We start from the raw sequence: 17750 nt of genomic DNA, 5'->3' as shown, positions 1-17750 counted from the left end.
ATATACATATTTTAATATTCAAGTTATAAAATTGCACTTCTAATTATTGAATAATTCAAGTTATAATAATACGGGGAAATAATGTATACCTAGATATTATTAAGAACCACTTTTTTTTTAAATTTTATAATTTAAGAAGGGTGTGAGCTTTCTACTTTAAAATTACATATTCTTGTAAAAATTGTTTAATTATAATTTTTTATTCCAGCATTATACATTATATTTTTTTCATGAATCATTCCTATCACTAGGTTTAACATTGCAAAAACGTGTAGCATTATTGTATATATTAAATAGCTCACTACCCTGTAAAAGTTGTATTTGCTCACTGTTTTTTTTTGTATTTTTAAGTGAAGAAAGGTTTGGAAATTTTTAAATTTATTGTATGAAGGATGCCAAATTATTAAGGTAGACAGCTATTATTCTAGTACCATAATGTTTCTTTTTCTGAAGTAGAAATTATAATCAATATACCAAATCATATGTTAAACAATACAATTAAATTAAAACTAATAAGGTCGAAACAAACATTTATATATGAATTAAAAAAATAGAACCTATAAAACATTTAAATAATGATATATAAATACAATACAACAGCAACATGAAAGTGAAAATAAACTAAAAGAAGTATAATTTTGATTTTATTTTAACAATCGAATTGTGTCAGAAGAAAGGTACATTGAATGGCATTTACTTTTTGTTACTGTACTTTTGAAAAACTATAAATAGAACACAATCGGCTGATAATAAGGTGAGATGATTTTTTTGTTGTTGAAATGCTGGACTGTAAAGGATGCTATTGTTTTGACATTTCACTTGTCATCCTTTCGAACTTTGTGGCCGCGGAAAGAAGCTTGGATCTTGGTAGCGGCTTTATGTAGGTCTGGATCGGACAAGTCGATATCAAGCTCTTCTGCATCTGACTGAAAATCAGAAAGAAGTTTAAGTTAGTTGTATTACAAACATATAGAAATTTGATCTACAGAGATTAGTGTTCAATTTTGTTAACTATGTATGATCCATGATGTTTGAAATAAACCTCAATATTTATTTATTTTTGCCATCAAACGACTAGGTCATAACTGGCACACAGCATTTTTCCTCTCTGCATTTCTTAATATTTCTCCATTTTCCACCTCAAATTAGTCTATGTATTCTATGCTTATCTTATGGTTGCAATGACCTGGGTCACATCTGCACCCTTCTAATTCACACACCAATAACTACTTACAACTTGCTAATTAATACATTCATTCGTCTACTCACATGCCATACTATATAAAATTAAGAATAAATTGAAGTACTTCATATTCTGCTGATGACCACTCCTCTCATTCATACCAAATATGACTAAGCCTAGAAAACAGAGTGTCAAAATATTTGGATATACTGTCTAACTGGTATGGCACATTCATTCATGTGGGTATCCATCCAGCATTCTCGCTAATAAATACATACATTTATATTGCACGTATTCAAAGGGGAAGGTTATAGTAAGTCATACACTTTCACTACTCGTAAATATTCCAATAAATTCTGCTGGTAGTCACTGAACAAAATGAACCAAGATTTTCTTTCATCTAGGGGCAGACCACACCTTATTTTATAATGTTTTAGTTTCTCATACTCCACCAGTATGTGACGTACTGTCACTGGCTCATCACACTGTGGGCATCGTCTCTGACGACCGCCCTCCAGAAGATAGCCATGGGAGAGACATGTATGGCCTATTCTCAGTCTTGTTAAGATCATTCAGTCTTTATTTTTCATTTTCTCCACAGGCCACGGTTTGACTGTGTCTTTAATATTTTTAGTTGCGCTGAGAGAGTCTGTACATATCACAAATTTTATTCCGTACAGTTTTATCAACTTGCTGAGTGTATTATTATTTGCTTTTATTATTATAAATATTTTTATTATTTATGTCAATAATAAATTATAATTATTAATTAATTATATAATAACAATAAATTATCTCAAATCATCCTGATCAGCCCATTCTCATTTAATTGGACTATTAGAAGTGTTTTAGTTTGCCACCTTCAGTAATTTGTCTGCCTTAGAAGGGGAGATCGAGCTACAGTTTATTACTTCAAAAACAATGTATCCTGTTTAATGTCAATTAAAGTTGTTGGTGTCTGTTGGTCTTCAAGGTGATGAACACATGTTGAACTGATCGACACTTGATCACTTTACTGGGCCCATTTACTCTTCCTGGGTTATGTTTCACTCTAACGCAGTTCAGCGTGTAACTTAAACCAATGAAAGTGGATGAACTCAGTAAAGTGATCAAGTGTCAATCAGTTCAAGGTTTAATGTACATGGTGCAAAATGTTGATATAATCTTTTAACTATATACATTTTCTTTAATATTGAACTCCAAACAATTTCACCCCACCTCTTGAGCACATAATATTTAATACCCCCTCACCCATCCATTGTTCTTTAATTTGGAAACCAATCTTGGTCAAACATAGAAGAGAGTGGCAAAGATGGAAGTAAGACAGCAGAATAGTGAAACATGTCTGACAGACCACCCCAGCAGAACAAAAAGGCTCACCACCCCCCAGAACACATGGAGACATCATCATACCAAGAAGTTGTCAGTAAGAATGATCAAGATTGATCATAATATTGGCAGTTGTAAATTTTACGGAGATAGAATAGATGAGACGTAAACGTGATCTATTGACTATAGCTTAGCGTTTAGCATAAAATGTTTAAAAAAAGAGTCTAGGAAGGGAAGACAAAGGTCTCTGTCTGGGAAGAGTGCGAAAACTATTAAAAATATCATATCATTATAATTAATGTACTAATTTTTCATTTAGCCTTAAAAATATTTAAAAGTTTTCATAGAAAAAAAACAAATATTTATTTCAGATAAATAAATTATTAGGAAACTCATTTGTCTTGTAAGAAAAAGATCTTGATAAATAAATGGTGATGGTTTTTAATAATTATAAATGTGTCCTTTTTATGTTTAAAACATTCATATAAGTTATCATTTAATAGTGAATATGTTATAGTTTGAAATGGACCAGCTGAATATCTCTTGAACAGATAACATTGTAGAAAAAAAAATGTATTTAATATTTTTTAGTCTAGTTTTAAATTTTTACCCACTTTTTAAATATTCACTGCTTCAGAGGCAGCACAACTTTGACATTTTCAATAAGAACATATACTACTTTAAAAAAAAATATCGAATTTTAAATTGGACAAAGAATAACAAAGTTATGGAATGTGAAAAGAAATTTTGTTTTTATTATCAAGTATTTTCAACTGCTGTTTTGGTGCGTCAGTTTTATGAATGTCTTGGGTGATGTTGATGGGACTGCGAGCAGTGGATATGCACATTTTAATTAATAAACAGTTACATTTAACATCATCACAAGAAATTCATAAGTATTTTCCATTGTGTGGTTTTCAATTTTTTCTTTGATTTTTCAATGATCGTTTTGATATTGTTTACACAACTGGTCATTGGATTTAGAAAACATGAAAAGAATTAGAGCTAAATTTATACTTTTGTTTACCTTCATGAACTTTAAAAATTCTTCAGTAGTTATCAGTCAGTCAAAATGTGCCGAAGGGTGGGTTTTGCATTTGGGTTGATTTGTATGATAATTTCATTGAAAGTGGCGGAATTGCTCATCGTGCAGTCGAGTTGGATCCTAGAAATTTCGTAATCTTGCTCTCGGGTGAACCAGAAATTGCTTATTCGTGTTGTACACAATATGAGGAGACGTGGATCTGTTGGGGAGCCCATCAAGAATCTGGTCTTCATTTGATAAAGAACTAAACATTTTGTTGTATTTTCTTAAAAACCCACACTCCTTCCTTCAAAAGATTGGAAGGGTTTGGGTTTTTCAATGAACAAGATTAGAGATGTCCTCAAAACATACAATTTTAAACCATACCCATTGTCCAGGGCTTCGGGACAGTGATTTTGATAGGCAGTTCACGTCCCTTTCAGAGACGTCGATATTGGATATGGGACAAAATATTCTTCTAAACATCTTGTGAATCCACTCCAAGTTCATGAAAAAGGGTATTCCCTATTGATGAAAGTTTTTAACATGGGCACAGGAAAAGCCCCGAATCAAGTACCCAAGTTGTTCACATTCTGTACCATAACATTGTTTTTCTTTGACCAATTTAAAATCTGATTGTGCCGTTTTCAGTGTAAAATGTCCTTTAAACAGTGAATAAAAAAGTGTATATATGTGTAGAGATTAGTGACCGTTAATCGACAGTTATTCAGATATCGTGAGATGCGGTCGGGAGTGATGTAGGTTTCAGAAAAACATTTTCTTTATCGTTCCAACGTTTCGATCTTTTATTGAGATCATCTTCAGGGCCTGGGATTTACAAACAATGTTTACATTTAACAAATACATTTAGGATNATGTTTGTAAATCCCAGGCCCTGAAGATGATCTCAATAAAAGATCGAAACGTTGGCACGATAAAGAAAATGTTTTTCTGAAACCTACATCACTCCCGACCGCATCTCACGATATCTGAATAACTAAAAAAAGTGTATTTTCTCATTTGTAATTTAAAATTTGTGCTGGCTCTGTAATACTGACAACAAATATTTAAAAAAAAGATACAAATTTAAAACTAGACTAAAAATATTAAATACTTTTTTTTGTGTGATAAAGTTATCTGTTCAGCAGAAATTCAGCCAAGCCATGTAAAAAGGACATCCTGTATAGAATAAATATGTCAAAAAGTTTGTACTTGTGTGTTTGAGCATACAAGTGTAAAATATTCTCTTCTACAAAAAACAGGTAGCTCGAATTTGAATTTATGTACGATGTTATTTCTAGGAATCAACAATTATGGGGAATAGGGGTTTTTATCGTGCACGAAAGACAAAAGAGGGGTCCAGGTGAAGACACCCCGTTTGATTGATGACAGGAGTGAATAATGGCATGGGGTCGGGGCCAAGGTCGGAGGGGTTGTTTCTTCGAGGGATCGTGATTGCCGTAGAGGATTCCTCCCCTTTGGCGTACAACAATCAGACGTATCAAACGTTCAATTTCTTCCTGGGGTTTTCTTTCCTATTAGCCCGATAGACAACATTTTTCCGCCCTCGGCTGTATATCCGCCTCTATCTCCCGCTTATCCCAACTCCCGAACCAATTTGCCGAGAAATTTTCTCGGCATTTGTTACCTCGTCAAGATTATTCTTGGTACGTGTAGCGAAAAGAGAAAATATCAATAAATTCGGCTTAGAAAACTCAGCAGCACAATCTCACCTGCAGAAAGTAGAAAACAAGCGAAAATTGAATCTTAAGAATGATATCCTGTTCGCAACAGTTAGTAGGCAATATAGCACTCCAGTTAGACATCAAAATGCCTACTATTACCGTCCTCATCAAAGAAGCGTATGAGAAGCTTCACATGCTACGTTACAACATCCAGGCAAGCAGCTGTAAATACACCTCCATCACGCAACGCCAGTCGGTTTAAAAGAAAACGCCCAATTATAGCTAAGTATAGATAACTAATCTCAAAGGAAGAAGCATTTTGTTGCTAAGTTAGTTTTTTAGTTTAAAAATATATAGCTTTCGCCTCGCCTCGGCTTCGTTCGGGTAGTATGAAAATTTCTATAATTACAAATTTGTTATTTGGACAGAAACCTTATTTTGTGAATTATATTCTTTTTATTTTTACGATGTTCCTGAATAATAGTAGATCATTTAATAGGGAATACAAATAATTCTCTCAATTGAGAAATCATGGCATCTGTATTTTTCCAATTCTCATCCTTTACTAAAAGACCGTATTCTTTGCAAGCTACTTGGAAGTTTCCTTTACTTCACCATGCCCCGAGGAATATGGAGTTCTTTGGGGAGAGTGTGTGACGTCTGGAGAGTAAAAGTAAGTTATTAGCGAGAGTGGAGATGGTTCAACCCCACCCCGACGAATATCGAGTACTCTTGGGGAGTGAATGTGACCAGACTTCTATGTTTCTATCGAGCGTTGTGTTTGTGTTAATTTATTTTTAAAAAGAGTGTAATTTATTAGCGTGAAAGGAAGGGGTTGCTTATAACTCGCTCCGAATAATAATAAATACCTAATATCATGACTAAATAACATCATTGATATCAAACATACAATTGTATTCATTCAATTTATATACATCTAGCAGTAGCAATATGTTAAATAATTTTTTAATTTTTATTATCTTCCTGGGTAACCACGGGTTATAAACCTAGTATAGAATAAGTATGAAAAATCTAACTTATTAATGTGTGGTGTTTAGTGACTGTTACTTGATGATAATTTGGAGGTCGTGAGATGCGGTCTGGTGTGACGTAGGCTTAGAACATTTTCTTTACAATGCCAACGTTTTGATATTTATTGAGATCATCTTCAGAGCCTGGGATTTATAAACATTGTTTAAATTTTACAGATACATGTAGGAAAAAAATTAATTTATACAATGCTAGAAAATGTTTATTAAATTACTAAATTATTATATTAAATATTAAAATTTTTAGTTAAGTCGTAAAGATTAAAATTTAGCGAATGGTTTCATCATGTTGGACAACTTTGACAATATCCTGGGATGTTTGACACGAATCAAGTTTGATCAGTTCGTAGCTCATTCAAAACAGGTCTGACAGACTGAGGATCATCTTCATTCCTCTCAATCCCAAAAGCAAACTTTTTGAGCACGTTTCATCAGAGAATGCAGTGTAAATTTTACAAAGCCATTTGCTCAGTTTCCACGCCTTCCCAACTCGATTTAAGCTTGGTAAGCATGTAAGCTCGTAAGCAAATGGTTTCATAGTTTACGTTGAACAACTTTACAAGCTCTTGGGATGTTTGACATGAATGAAGCTCCGTCAATTCGTCGCTCATTCAGCACAGATCTAAACAGACTATGGTTCATCTTCAATCCCATGTCAATCAGTTTTGGGCAGGGCGCTTACTTATCATCAGAGAGCGCAGTGCAAAATTGCGACTGCATCGGCCGCCATTTTACTATTCATACAATAAACATGTACAAATTATGCGTTTTGAAACCGTGAAAAAGAAAATATATAATTTACGATGAACTGTTCAAGATATTTTTTCGTTCCGAACTGACGCATTATCCTCCTTACGGCATTACGTAAACACTAATCCTCCTATGAATTGTGTTGATTAAAGTTATTAAAATAAAAACAAATAGAAAACTGCACGAAATTTTCTGTTTGCAGAGTACTTACAGTAGTACAGTAAGTGATTAATTTGTTTATAACGACGTAAAACAATCCAGGCAGAGTCATAATTATCTCGTTTAGAATAGTTTCAACTAATTACAGCTGCGTAGTTCAAAGTTATATCACCGTGCTTGAAATCGAGGCGTTATAACAGCAATTAAATTGGTTCAAGGTAAACGTAATGAAGTTGTTCGGCAATAAACATTCTAAATGGCGGTGAATATTGGCAAAGTTTCAAAGCGTAATAATACCAAATTGAAACCAGCCGATATACCGGGGTTTATTGGAAACGGATCATTGAAATTTCATGCTCCGTGACCGGGTCGATGTCAACAGCTGAGTAGAAACATTTTCAAGGAGAGTTTAAGGTCAGTTATCGGCCAGGCAGGTCGCCTACAATGATTGACATTCTGAAATCGAACGAGTCTAACTGGAGGCAATTTTCCCGATTACTGGCGTTTTTTGACTTATCGAACAGGCCGTTGTGTTATATACCATGAAATGCCGATCTTCTGAAAGTAAGGTGAAGTTTCATGAAGGACAAACGTTGTTAAACTAGGACACTCGTTACTATTTAAACACTTGATCGACACTCCTCAAAGCGGACGTACAACTTGAAAACAAACGTAATATAACAGTATAGTAGTACAGTAGTATACACGTACAGTAGTACACATAACATTATTCAAGAGAAAATGGGTCTTATATTATTATTATGTTACTTAAATTTATAAGTAATATCTTCTTTCTAATGCGAAATCGGTTTTTGATTAAGTATAGGTTGTAATAATGCAGGTTTTCGTGTTTTATTTCAATTACGTCTCTATTTAATGAAATGTTTACGTTTGATAGATTATTATTTTGTACGAAGGTCAACAGTTTTTATCCTCTTCCAAATCAAAAGTTTGTTACTAGGGAATAATTAAGTCTTCACTAAGATTCGTTATTTTTCCCGTAATTTGGTTTTCGAGTTTAAACTCGGTCGGAAGGGTGCCTAAACGGCCAAAAAAATTAGTGAAGTCTGGGGCGATTAAAATGTGAGTGAGAGCACCGTTTATAGATGGTTAAAAAAATTTGGAGAGAGAGAGAGAGAGAGAGAGAGAGAGAGAGAGAGAGGAGAGAGGAGAGAGAGACGTATTTCTTCCCTATATGACGATGTTCTGCGAGCTTTGATCGGAGAAAATCTCAAAAGAAATGTTCGAGAACTTCCAGAGAATCTTTCAGTTAAAAAATACGTCTAATAAAGACTCAAAATTCTATTCAGGGGAGTGTGATGGAGGTAGAGAGTATTTTAATAAAAAGATGTTTAAGATCATTGTTTTCATTTTATAACCATAAATCGGCATTATTTTTCAGACAACCCAATAGAATAAGATATAGATACATAAATGAAAAAAAAAATTATTATAAAGCAAAGATTCTAAGCTTTGTTTTGCGTCATTTGGATGCTAACATAAATAAACAAAATAATGAGATTGTCTTGGGACGAGAAGGCGATGGTGACTGTCATTATCAGACTTAAAGGGACGAAATCTATGACGGGGCCGTTGTCGTCAGAAGCTTTCAAGCCCGAAGTCAATTTTCATTTCAATTCTTGCCAGCTCGGCGAAGCGGAAGCGACCGGTTACATCAACAAAGTAATTTCCTCCGGTTTGAGTGAAATTTCCTTTTTAATTAGAAAAGAGGGGGTGGGGCATGGGGAATAGGCGACGGTGTCGAAAATAAAATAAAGTAGCCCGTAAGCCCGTTAATACCGATACGGCTGAGGAAAACGAAGTGGCGACCCACCGACTGCTTCATTAAACATGAGCATAAATCCAATGTACGCTGATATGTATGGTTTATGGAGTGATATACCTTATTTAATTTAATTAAACCTCTGGAAATTAATGCGGTTGACTACAGGGTTCGGGGATAAAATACGGGGCGCTCACTGTCTACAAAATTACAAATAACACCATGTTAAATACGAACACAAAAGAGATTATTTATGTATATGATTAAATGGTAACAGTGCATCTCGCGACTTATTGATTTAATACATTTCTTTGACAATAAATATAACAATTAAAAACATATAAACATATCTGAACGTTAAAATTAATCCATTTATGTTTTACTGGTCTAATTGACCAAATTACTTATTTCAATTAATTATTCTTTTTATGTAAGGTAAAAAGTTAGTATCACGAGAGGGATTCGAACCCCTTTCGAGCTTCAAGTTGATGTTCATCTCAACCTAAACCTTACATAAAAGAATAATTAGTTAAATATTAATTTTTTCCCTACGAAAAAATAAAATTATCTTTTCAACAAAGCGAGTAAAGCTGTTAAAAATATTCCAACCCACGACCTTCGAGCTTCAAGTTGAGGTTCATCTCTATCTAGCCCTTACATAAAAGTATAATTAGTTAAATATTAATTTTTACCCTACGAAAAAATAAAATTCTCTTTTCAACAAGGCAAGTAAAAATGTTAAAAATATTCGAACCCACGACCTTCGAGCTTCAAGCGGTTCATCTCAACCTAGACATTACATAAATGAATAAATAGTTAAATATTAATTTTTATCTTACGAAAAAATAAACTTCTCTTTTTAATAAGGTCAGAAAGATATTAAAAACATTCATGAAAAACATTTTTTAATGAACTATTATAATTTGTATCCATCTTTGCTAAAGTAAAAATTGATGTTCTAATGCCAAAGGGTCGTAGTCAAAAACATGTGGGCATTATTATTATTTTTTTAAAAATTGTTTGCCTAATGATAAAACCTTATAGATAAAAAGGGACACACAGAAACTTACAGTTCATACATTGTTTTTACGAGGGTTCGCAACAGCAGATGTCATATAAACCCTCAGAGTGCCGGTATTTTTGAAAAAAATCCCATTTGTAAGTATGCCGGGTTCGAATACAGGGGCCACTGGATTCGAACCCTGGGCCTTTACCTTACAGTTATGAAAGCTTTGACAACGCCTAAACCGTTGCGGCCACCGACGCCCCGACATACAATATTTAAATTTTGACCACTATTTATAATTATAAAAATATATTTAAAAAAATGACGAACAAACAAGTCTGCTAATTAAAATAAGAGAAAACAAAGGATTGACTAAAGATGACGAGAACTATTGAAGTTTATAAATTTTTGCAATGGTGCAATTTTAGCCTAACAAGAGACAAGAAAAGTGACAGAAGTCGAAAAATTATAAAAACCGGATTATTGTTTTGATGATTTTTTAAAAAGTTTTTTGAAATTCGGGTGTACAAGAAAAATGATACAACTGGAGGTGGGCTATTAGCTGCTAGGCAGTGCTATGTGTCACTTTTGAATTGGCAGGAAAGTACTGCAAATCTTGGTTTTGGGTCGAGCTTTAAAGCATTGGTGTGAATACTTATCAGGAAAAGAGTCAAATTTCAAGTTACGACAGTTTTTTTCTTGTTTAGTGAAGGATTTTATGCTGTACCGGAATCACATTTTCACATAATTCTATTGTACAAATGTATTTTTCGTAATATGAAATTAATATAGGCCCTGATGATGGTTTTCAAATTGGTCGAAAGCTTGGCAGTAACAACTGAATTTGTTTTTTTCTTCAAGACTGTACGTTGATCTAGAGTGTTCGTTAATTAACTTAATTTAATAACATTCTTAATTATAATATTGTTTTCATAACTTTCTAACAATTTTTCCTTTTGACTTATACACTATTTTATAGTTTCACGGTTTTTTGACGTTTTAGTTACAATATTTTTAATAATCAATAAAACCTTTATTTCAATAATTAATTTTGTATTATAAATAACTAATTAACCCTGACTCCCGGAGTATAGGACATTTGGGTAAAAAATAATCTTATTATAATAAAAATTTACTTAATAAATAAAACTTACTACATGGATATTTATGTTTGTTTGTTAGGTATGTATATTGTCTGTTACTGAAAAAATATTCAATAAAAGTATCACAACTCAGCTGGATTTTTATAGTTTTGTGTTTTCGCACACACAAACACTTTTCATTGCCGACAACTATTATTCTTTATTAAGTAACAGCGTGTACTTAATACATAAGTAAAAAAAAAGTAAACTTCCATTTGTCTCTCCTGTAAAGTTATCTTTTGTTGAGTTGTATAACTTTTCTTATGGGTGCGCGATGATGTCAACTTACCAGTGTACTCTCTGGTTTTATCAAAAACTCAACTATGAAAAAATCATTATCTTTCTATCTTACGGAGTCGAGCTGTGGGGCTCGGCCAAATCATCCAATATCCAACGAATTCAATATTTTCAATCTAAAGTTCTCCGCCATATCCTCAATGCTTCTATGTCACCAATCAAACGATCCATAAAGATCTTTAAATCCCATTCGTGAAAGATCTTATCCGAACACGCTTCTTCACTTTCCACTCTAAGCTATCCCTCCACCCTAACCCACTAGCCCTAACTCTTTTCTTAACGCCTCACCCTTACAATCCTCCACGCCGTTTAAAATGACGATGGCCTCGTGACCTTCTATCTTACCCACTCAATTAACAAAAAGAGAGTTCCAGCACTGGTTGGTTTCTCTCCTAACTGCCTCTTGGTCTGACAGGTCTGTCAGATTTGTTTATAACTAAACTATTTGGTCAATGTATATTTTATATGTACAGATTTTATATATACAGACATAATGCTATCTGTATATATATATATATATATATATATATATATATACATAACAATATTTATGCATATATACAGATAGCAGTAAATAAAATAAAATACTTTTGAAAAAAAAATCTTTCTATCTACATGTGTAAAGGGTGACTTTATCTCAATGCGACCCTTACATTTCTCGAAAACGCAAAAAAAAATTTAAATGGTAAAGCCATAGTTTTCTTTCTTTCTTTTTTTGTAAGGATCTAAAACAAGTGTCCCATTATTTTTTTTAGGCATTGAGTATCAATTGAATTTTTCCAAATGAGATCTACGAGGTTTTGATACATTTTGAAGAACTAAAATTAAAAAAAAATAAAAATAAAAAAAGGCACAAAGAATCAGAATGGCTGCGTATTTCTAGGCGGATTAGAACAAATTTTAATTCACAAGACAACTGGTTTTGTTGAGAATCATGGTCCCGCTAAAGAATCAAACAATAAGACATAACTATGACTGAGAATCAGCTGTTTTGATTTTCAGGAAAAAACCGTAAGAAATGCAGTGAATGTATTAAAATGATACATGAAGATTATAATATTATTTCAATATGTGGTGATTAGTGACCGTTAATCGATAATTAGTCAGAAATCGATTTCTGAATAATTATTTCAATATGTGAATCTTCTCTTCCCTTTATTACATGATATTTTTGTTGTTTATTTTAATTCCATTTCATTTGTGTAAATTGCTTATTGAAAGATTATGTAGGTCTGACCATACCCTCTGTAAATGATCACATTGTGAAAAACTTACAGTAAATAAAAATGTAATCTAATCTAAACTCAAACATTTCTAATATATATCTGGTTTTATATTTGGCTTTATGTTTTTTACGAGGAAATATTGTAATTATTACCTTGTTTCGTTTAGTTGAATATATTATCTGAACAATGATGTATCCTTTTTATCTATGGGTGCACGAAAGGTAAACTTCTAATATAATAGTTCACATGTTTTTTTAATATCTTCTTTAAAAAATCTCGAAAACTCATATATTTCATAATACGAAAAATGAATTTAATCAAATGTGTACAGAACTGTAGCTTTTTTCACAAATTCCGTATGAAACCCTTCACCGAATCGATTCAACTATCAATCTTCCACCAAGACAATCTGTATACTGGCTGTATTTTTTCAGGTGACTGACAGGTAACGATTTCTAATTCCCTTTAACGTCTAGAACGATTTTAGGCAATCAAATAATTCAAGAGTTACAAAATTCTAAAACACATAGTCTATATAAGCCTAGGGATAATGAAATTATGTTGTAATGATGTGTAATTTAACGACACTTGTTATATGTTTACTCCAGTTAAGATTTCGTTTATATTTTTGAATAATAAAATAATAATGTATTTTAGGCTTTTTAGTTGGTCCTGTTACCAAAAATTACTATTTACTCGATTAGGTTTCGTGGTCAGATTGACCAAATAAATTCTTTTCAATTAATTAATCTTTAAGTAAGGTATTGGTTGAGAAAAAAAGTCGTTGTCTCGAGCGGGATTCGAACCCACGACCTTCGGCTAAATACGCCGCCGCTCTACCACATGAGCTATCGTGACTTCGATCCAATCGTACACCAACTTCCCAATTTTTTTGCCATTTTTCAAATGCGTATAATCTATTTGATTCTCGGCGACAGATGAGCACGTAGAGGTTTAGTGAAGTATACTTCATTTTGCTTATTAAATCGATTAGGTTTGGTGTGTCCGAGTGGATCGAAGTCGCAATACCTTACATAAAGATTAATTGAAAAGAATTACTATTTACTTTGATTATTATGCGGAGTATGTTTGAGGGGAAAAATTAGTTCACAAGTGAGACCCACTTGGGCTTTAAGCAATAATATTGTTATTAATCGATATTGAAAAAAGTATATTTTTTATTTAGAAAAAACCAAAGAAAACTCTCACTAATACTTCAAAACATGGGAAAGACGTATAATTCGTACATTTTTCATCACTATTCTGGCACTGGAAAGGGATTGTGTTAGAGGTTGTACGATTGGAAAGAAACGTTAACCCTGTCTTCCAGCAAAGAGGATATATAAACGGAGCAATCCCCCTCTGGTATAAATCTCTCCCTTTGTTTTCGAGCTTTTAAGGGTGGGTGGAAGGAAGGCCGTTAAGAAGACACCGAATTTACAGTTGAGACTAAAGAATAGATGGACCTTAATGTTTGAACGTGATTCCCGTCCCGGGGTTGTTACCGAATTAATTCCAGGTAAAACGTGAAAATTTATGAGATCATCCATGCGTCACCCGGTGGAAATGTCGGCGAAGAATAATTCCAAGAGGGCGACAATACATTGAAACGCTGGCTTATTACAGTTTTAGAACATTAATGTGAAAAGGACGGCCCCATGGCGAAAGTTGGGACTTAATTAACTGGCCTTCGCGGTTCGTCCAAGAGTAATCTTTTTTAACTTAAATATCATTAGAGCTTTTTCTTGCTGCATGTATGTTTTGTGCTTAAAATGAAGTATCTTATAAATTAAATATAATAAGTCGAAACTTTGTAATATCTAGTTTGTTCAACTATTAAACTGTACCTTAAAGCTTTTTAGAATAACAAAATACTTGAGAGGATCATACAGACTACAACCGAATACGGAATCAGGCTCAGTCAAAGTTTCAAATGGTCGACCGGGTTAGTGCTTTACATTCACAAAGGTTAAGACGTGATGTCTCTGCTTTTTCTTGACAGAGTGGGCGTGTATCTGTCTCTGCTTTGCTCATCTTCTTTATTTGATAGTTGATTAGTTCTTTTAGTTGATAGTTAAGATGAACAATAAATGACCTATATATAGGCCGATAATTTTTCTCAAATATTGCCTACTGAGAGGGAGGAGTTTCTTATCCTTCTTTTTTCTAAATTATAAATGTTCAAATTAGTTTACCTCATATTCTCATTTTGTCAGGTACCGTTATGGCCTTTTCGTTTATTTTAATTTTACGATGGCTTTTTTTAGATCTGATTTTGTTTCTATTTATTTCAGGATTGTTGGCACACTCAAAAGTCACATTGTATTGAATATTTGAGGGTGGGAAATCGATATGCATACTCTTGTTATACTATCCTTTGTGGACTTGACAGTTTGCCTTATACAACATTTTTGCCACCAAAGAAAGCTCCGTTTGTGACTATAAGTTTAGTGATTGTGGCGTATAACCAATACGTCAACCTGGGGTTCAATTTCCTAGTTTTTGCTGCATAATTTCTGCCCAATGCTAAGTAGTTGGCCTTATGTAGTATGTAGTTATGTAGGATAGAATACAAGTAGTTAAAATAAACAATTCATTCCCCCCCAAATTAAATCAAACCATGGTATTCCCCAGGGCACAGTCTTGGGACTATTATTTTTTCTGACCTATATAAACGATATTTTTGACCTTGACGTAAACTGCACAATTACTGGATTCGCTGATGACACCGTCTTACTAATTGAGCATGAAAAAGATGAATTAATGATAAAAGCCTCTGAAAATATAAATTAAATACGAAGCTGGTATCATACAAATAAAATTTTATTGAACTCAGAAAAACTAAATTAATTATATTTAGTATCCAAAACGAGAGCAATATAAATAATAATAATTTAATAGTACATAGCGGCGATTGCACGTTCAAAAATTGCTGTAAATGCTTTGAAATTAAACAAGTTTGTTCAATTAAATATTTAGGATTAATCATAGACAAAAACCTAAGATGGTAAGAGCATATAACATCTTTAATAAAAAGAATCCGATCATATTTTATAAATTTTGATTGAAATAATTGATATAAATACCATAAAACGAGTTTCTCTAGCACTTGTGCAGTCGATTTTCTTTTATGGTATGGTAGGATGGGGTAATGCAAATTTATCTACTAAAAGACGATTACTTACAACAATTAATACGATAATTAAGATAATTTAAAAAACCTAGATTGTATTCCACCATTCTTTTGTATAAAGATTTTAAAGTTCATAATTTCAATCAAATATATTTATTAAATTTACTTAGTAAATTTTATAAAGATTGGAATAATAAATTATCAATCGCCCACAACTTCTCCACTAGAACCAACCATCAGCCTACAAATACATAGAACCATCTTTTGTAAGAAAAACCCATTTAATATTGCTATTAAAGTCTGTTATACCAACAAAATTAATATAAATAGTTTTGCTGACCTAAAAACATTCAAAAAACATATTATAAATAATATTTTATGTAACAAAACGAATAACAATATGTAGTTAAATGTACCTAAAACATAAATATAAATAATATTATAAATAATATTGGTGTAACAATTGGAATTTTAAATAATAATATGTAGTTCACTGCGTTGTTATTTTGAAAGAATTGCTGATCATCGCACCCAGCACAAGCCATTAGGCTTCTGGGTGAATGCCATTGTTGTATAATACAAATCTACTGTTCATACTATAATGTGTTCATGCCATATCTGTAAAATTGTAAATTTTGTTAATTGGCAAATAAATACAGATTGGAAGATTCGAAGAATTTAAGACTTCTCCACTTGAGCCTTTGGCAAAAGGGTTTTACCTACGTATTATGTTTCTTTGGAGGAGGTTATGGCACCATCATTTAGGGCTCTTCGTTATTTTCAAGAATTTGAACGGATACAAGAGCAATATTCTTGTTGCATTTTGGGTGTAGAAATAATTTGAAGTTTGAAATATCATTCGTTTATCACCCGGTGTATATGATTAATATCAGCCTTTATATAACCAGGTGCAAGGCCAATTTGAAGTAAACAAGAAAACATTTATTTCCTCCGTCGATCTTTCGATGAATAAGGGCATATTTAAATAATAGTTTCGTAGAAATTTTTAAAAGATTTATGGGAATGCTTCATTATTTATCTGATTTGTACAAATCGTAATGATATTTTTTAAAGGAAATATAATTTAAAAATTTACTGAGATTAATGAGACAACTTCGATGAACAATTTCCTAGCCTTTTGGAATCGTTCCAATAGTTGGATTCCGGTTTGTAATAAGAGAAGTGAATATGTGCGCAGTAGAGACGGTAACATTGCCCTAATGTAAATGTAAACGCAGTCAAACGTGCATTAACAACCCTTATCTACTATGAGAGCCGGCAAATGTACTGTGAGAGGGCGATCACTCCTCATATTGTCCTCTACAATTGCTTGATCAGTGCCTTAATGTCGACAATCACAATTATTTGTTTTTCATTTTAGCCTTATTTCCCGTCATCCTTTAGAAAAACAGCTTATTTCTGAGAACCGCAGTACATTTAACCCGAGTATTTGTTCAGAATGATTGTATCTAAAGACCATTCTTCTTCACCCTAAAATTGTTGTGTATAAATAAAATGACTTTTTTATTTTCATTTTTAAATCTATTTTTTAAATCTAAACTTTAAACAGTTATTAGCGGTAATTTCAAGCTGTGACTCCGAGTAGTGTGAATACTAGGTTATCTGCTAATAATATTTATAAATCATATTTATAAATAATTATTAGGAGATCGTGAGATGGGGCCTGGTGTGACGTAGGTTTTAGAAAAACATTTTCTTTATCGTGCTAACGTTTCGATCTTTATTGAGATCATCTTCAGAGCCTGGGATTTATAAACATTGTTTAAATTTTACAAGTAGGATGTGAAAAAAAGAAATTTATAGAATGCTAGAAAATTTTATATAAAAAACAACAACAAAAACACAGCAATATCTCACTGGCCCTCTCAACACGACACACATCTACACGAAAAACAAACACTTTGAATGAGGACAAATACTTTGATGGAATCTAAAATTTTCTAGTATTGTATAAATTCGTTGT

General features: G+C 32.6%; 1 protein-coding gene across 2 annotated transcripts in view; it reads right to left on the bottom strand.

The window, feature by feature from the left end:
* Positions 1 to 703: 703 nt before the first annotated feature.
* LOC106665804 (cilia- and flagella-associated protein 91) overlaps positions 704 to 17750 on the bottom strand; it is a 219877-nt gene continuing 202830 nt past the window's right edge. For both annotated transcript variants that reach the window (XM_014392531.1, XM_014392532.2), the window contains one exon: positions 704 to 926. In XM_014392531.1, coding sequence (XP_014248017.1) covers positions 816 to 926 — 111 coding nt within the window. In that variant the 3' untranslated portion in view covers positions 704 to 815. The remainder of the gene's footprint in view (positions 927 to 17750) is intronic.

The sequence above is a fragment of the Cimex lectularius genome, unplaced genomic scaffold (assembly GCF_000648675.2).
Source record: "Cimex lectularius strain Harlan isolate CLEC.00 unplaced genomic scaffold, Clec_2.1 scaffold54, whole genome shotgun sequence".
In the NCBI taxonomy this organism is placed as follows: domain Eukaryota; kingdom Metazoa; phylum Arthropoda; class Insecta; order Hemiptera; family Cimicidae; genus Cimex; species Cimex lectularius.
Note: the sequence above shows the minus strand (reverse complement) of the source record. Positions and strands in the feature narration are given on the sequence as shown.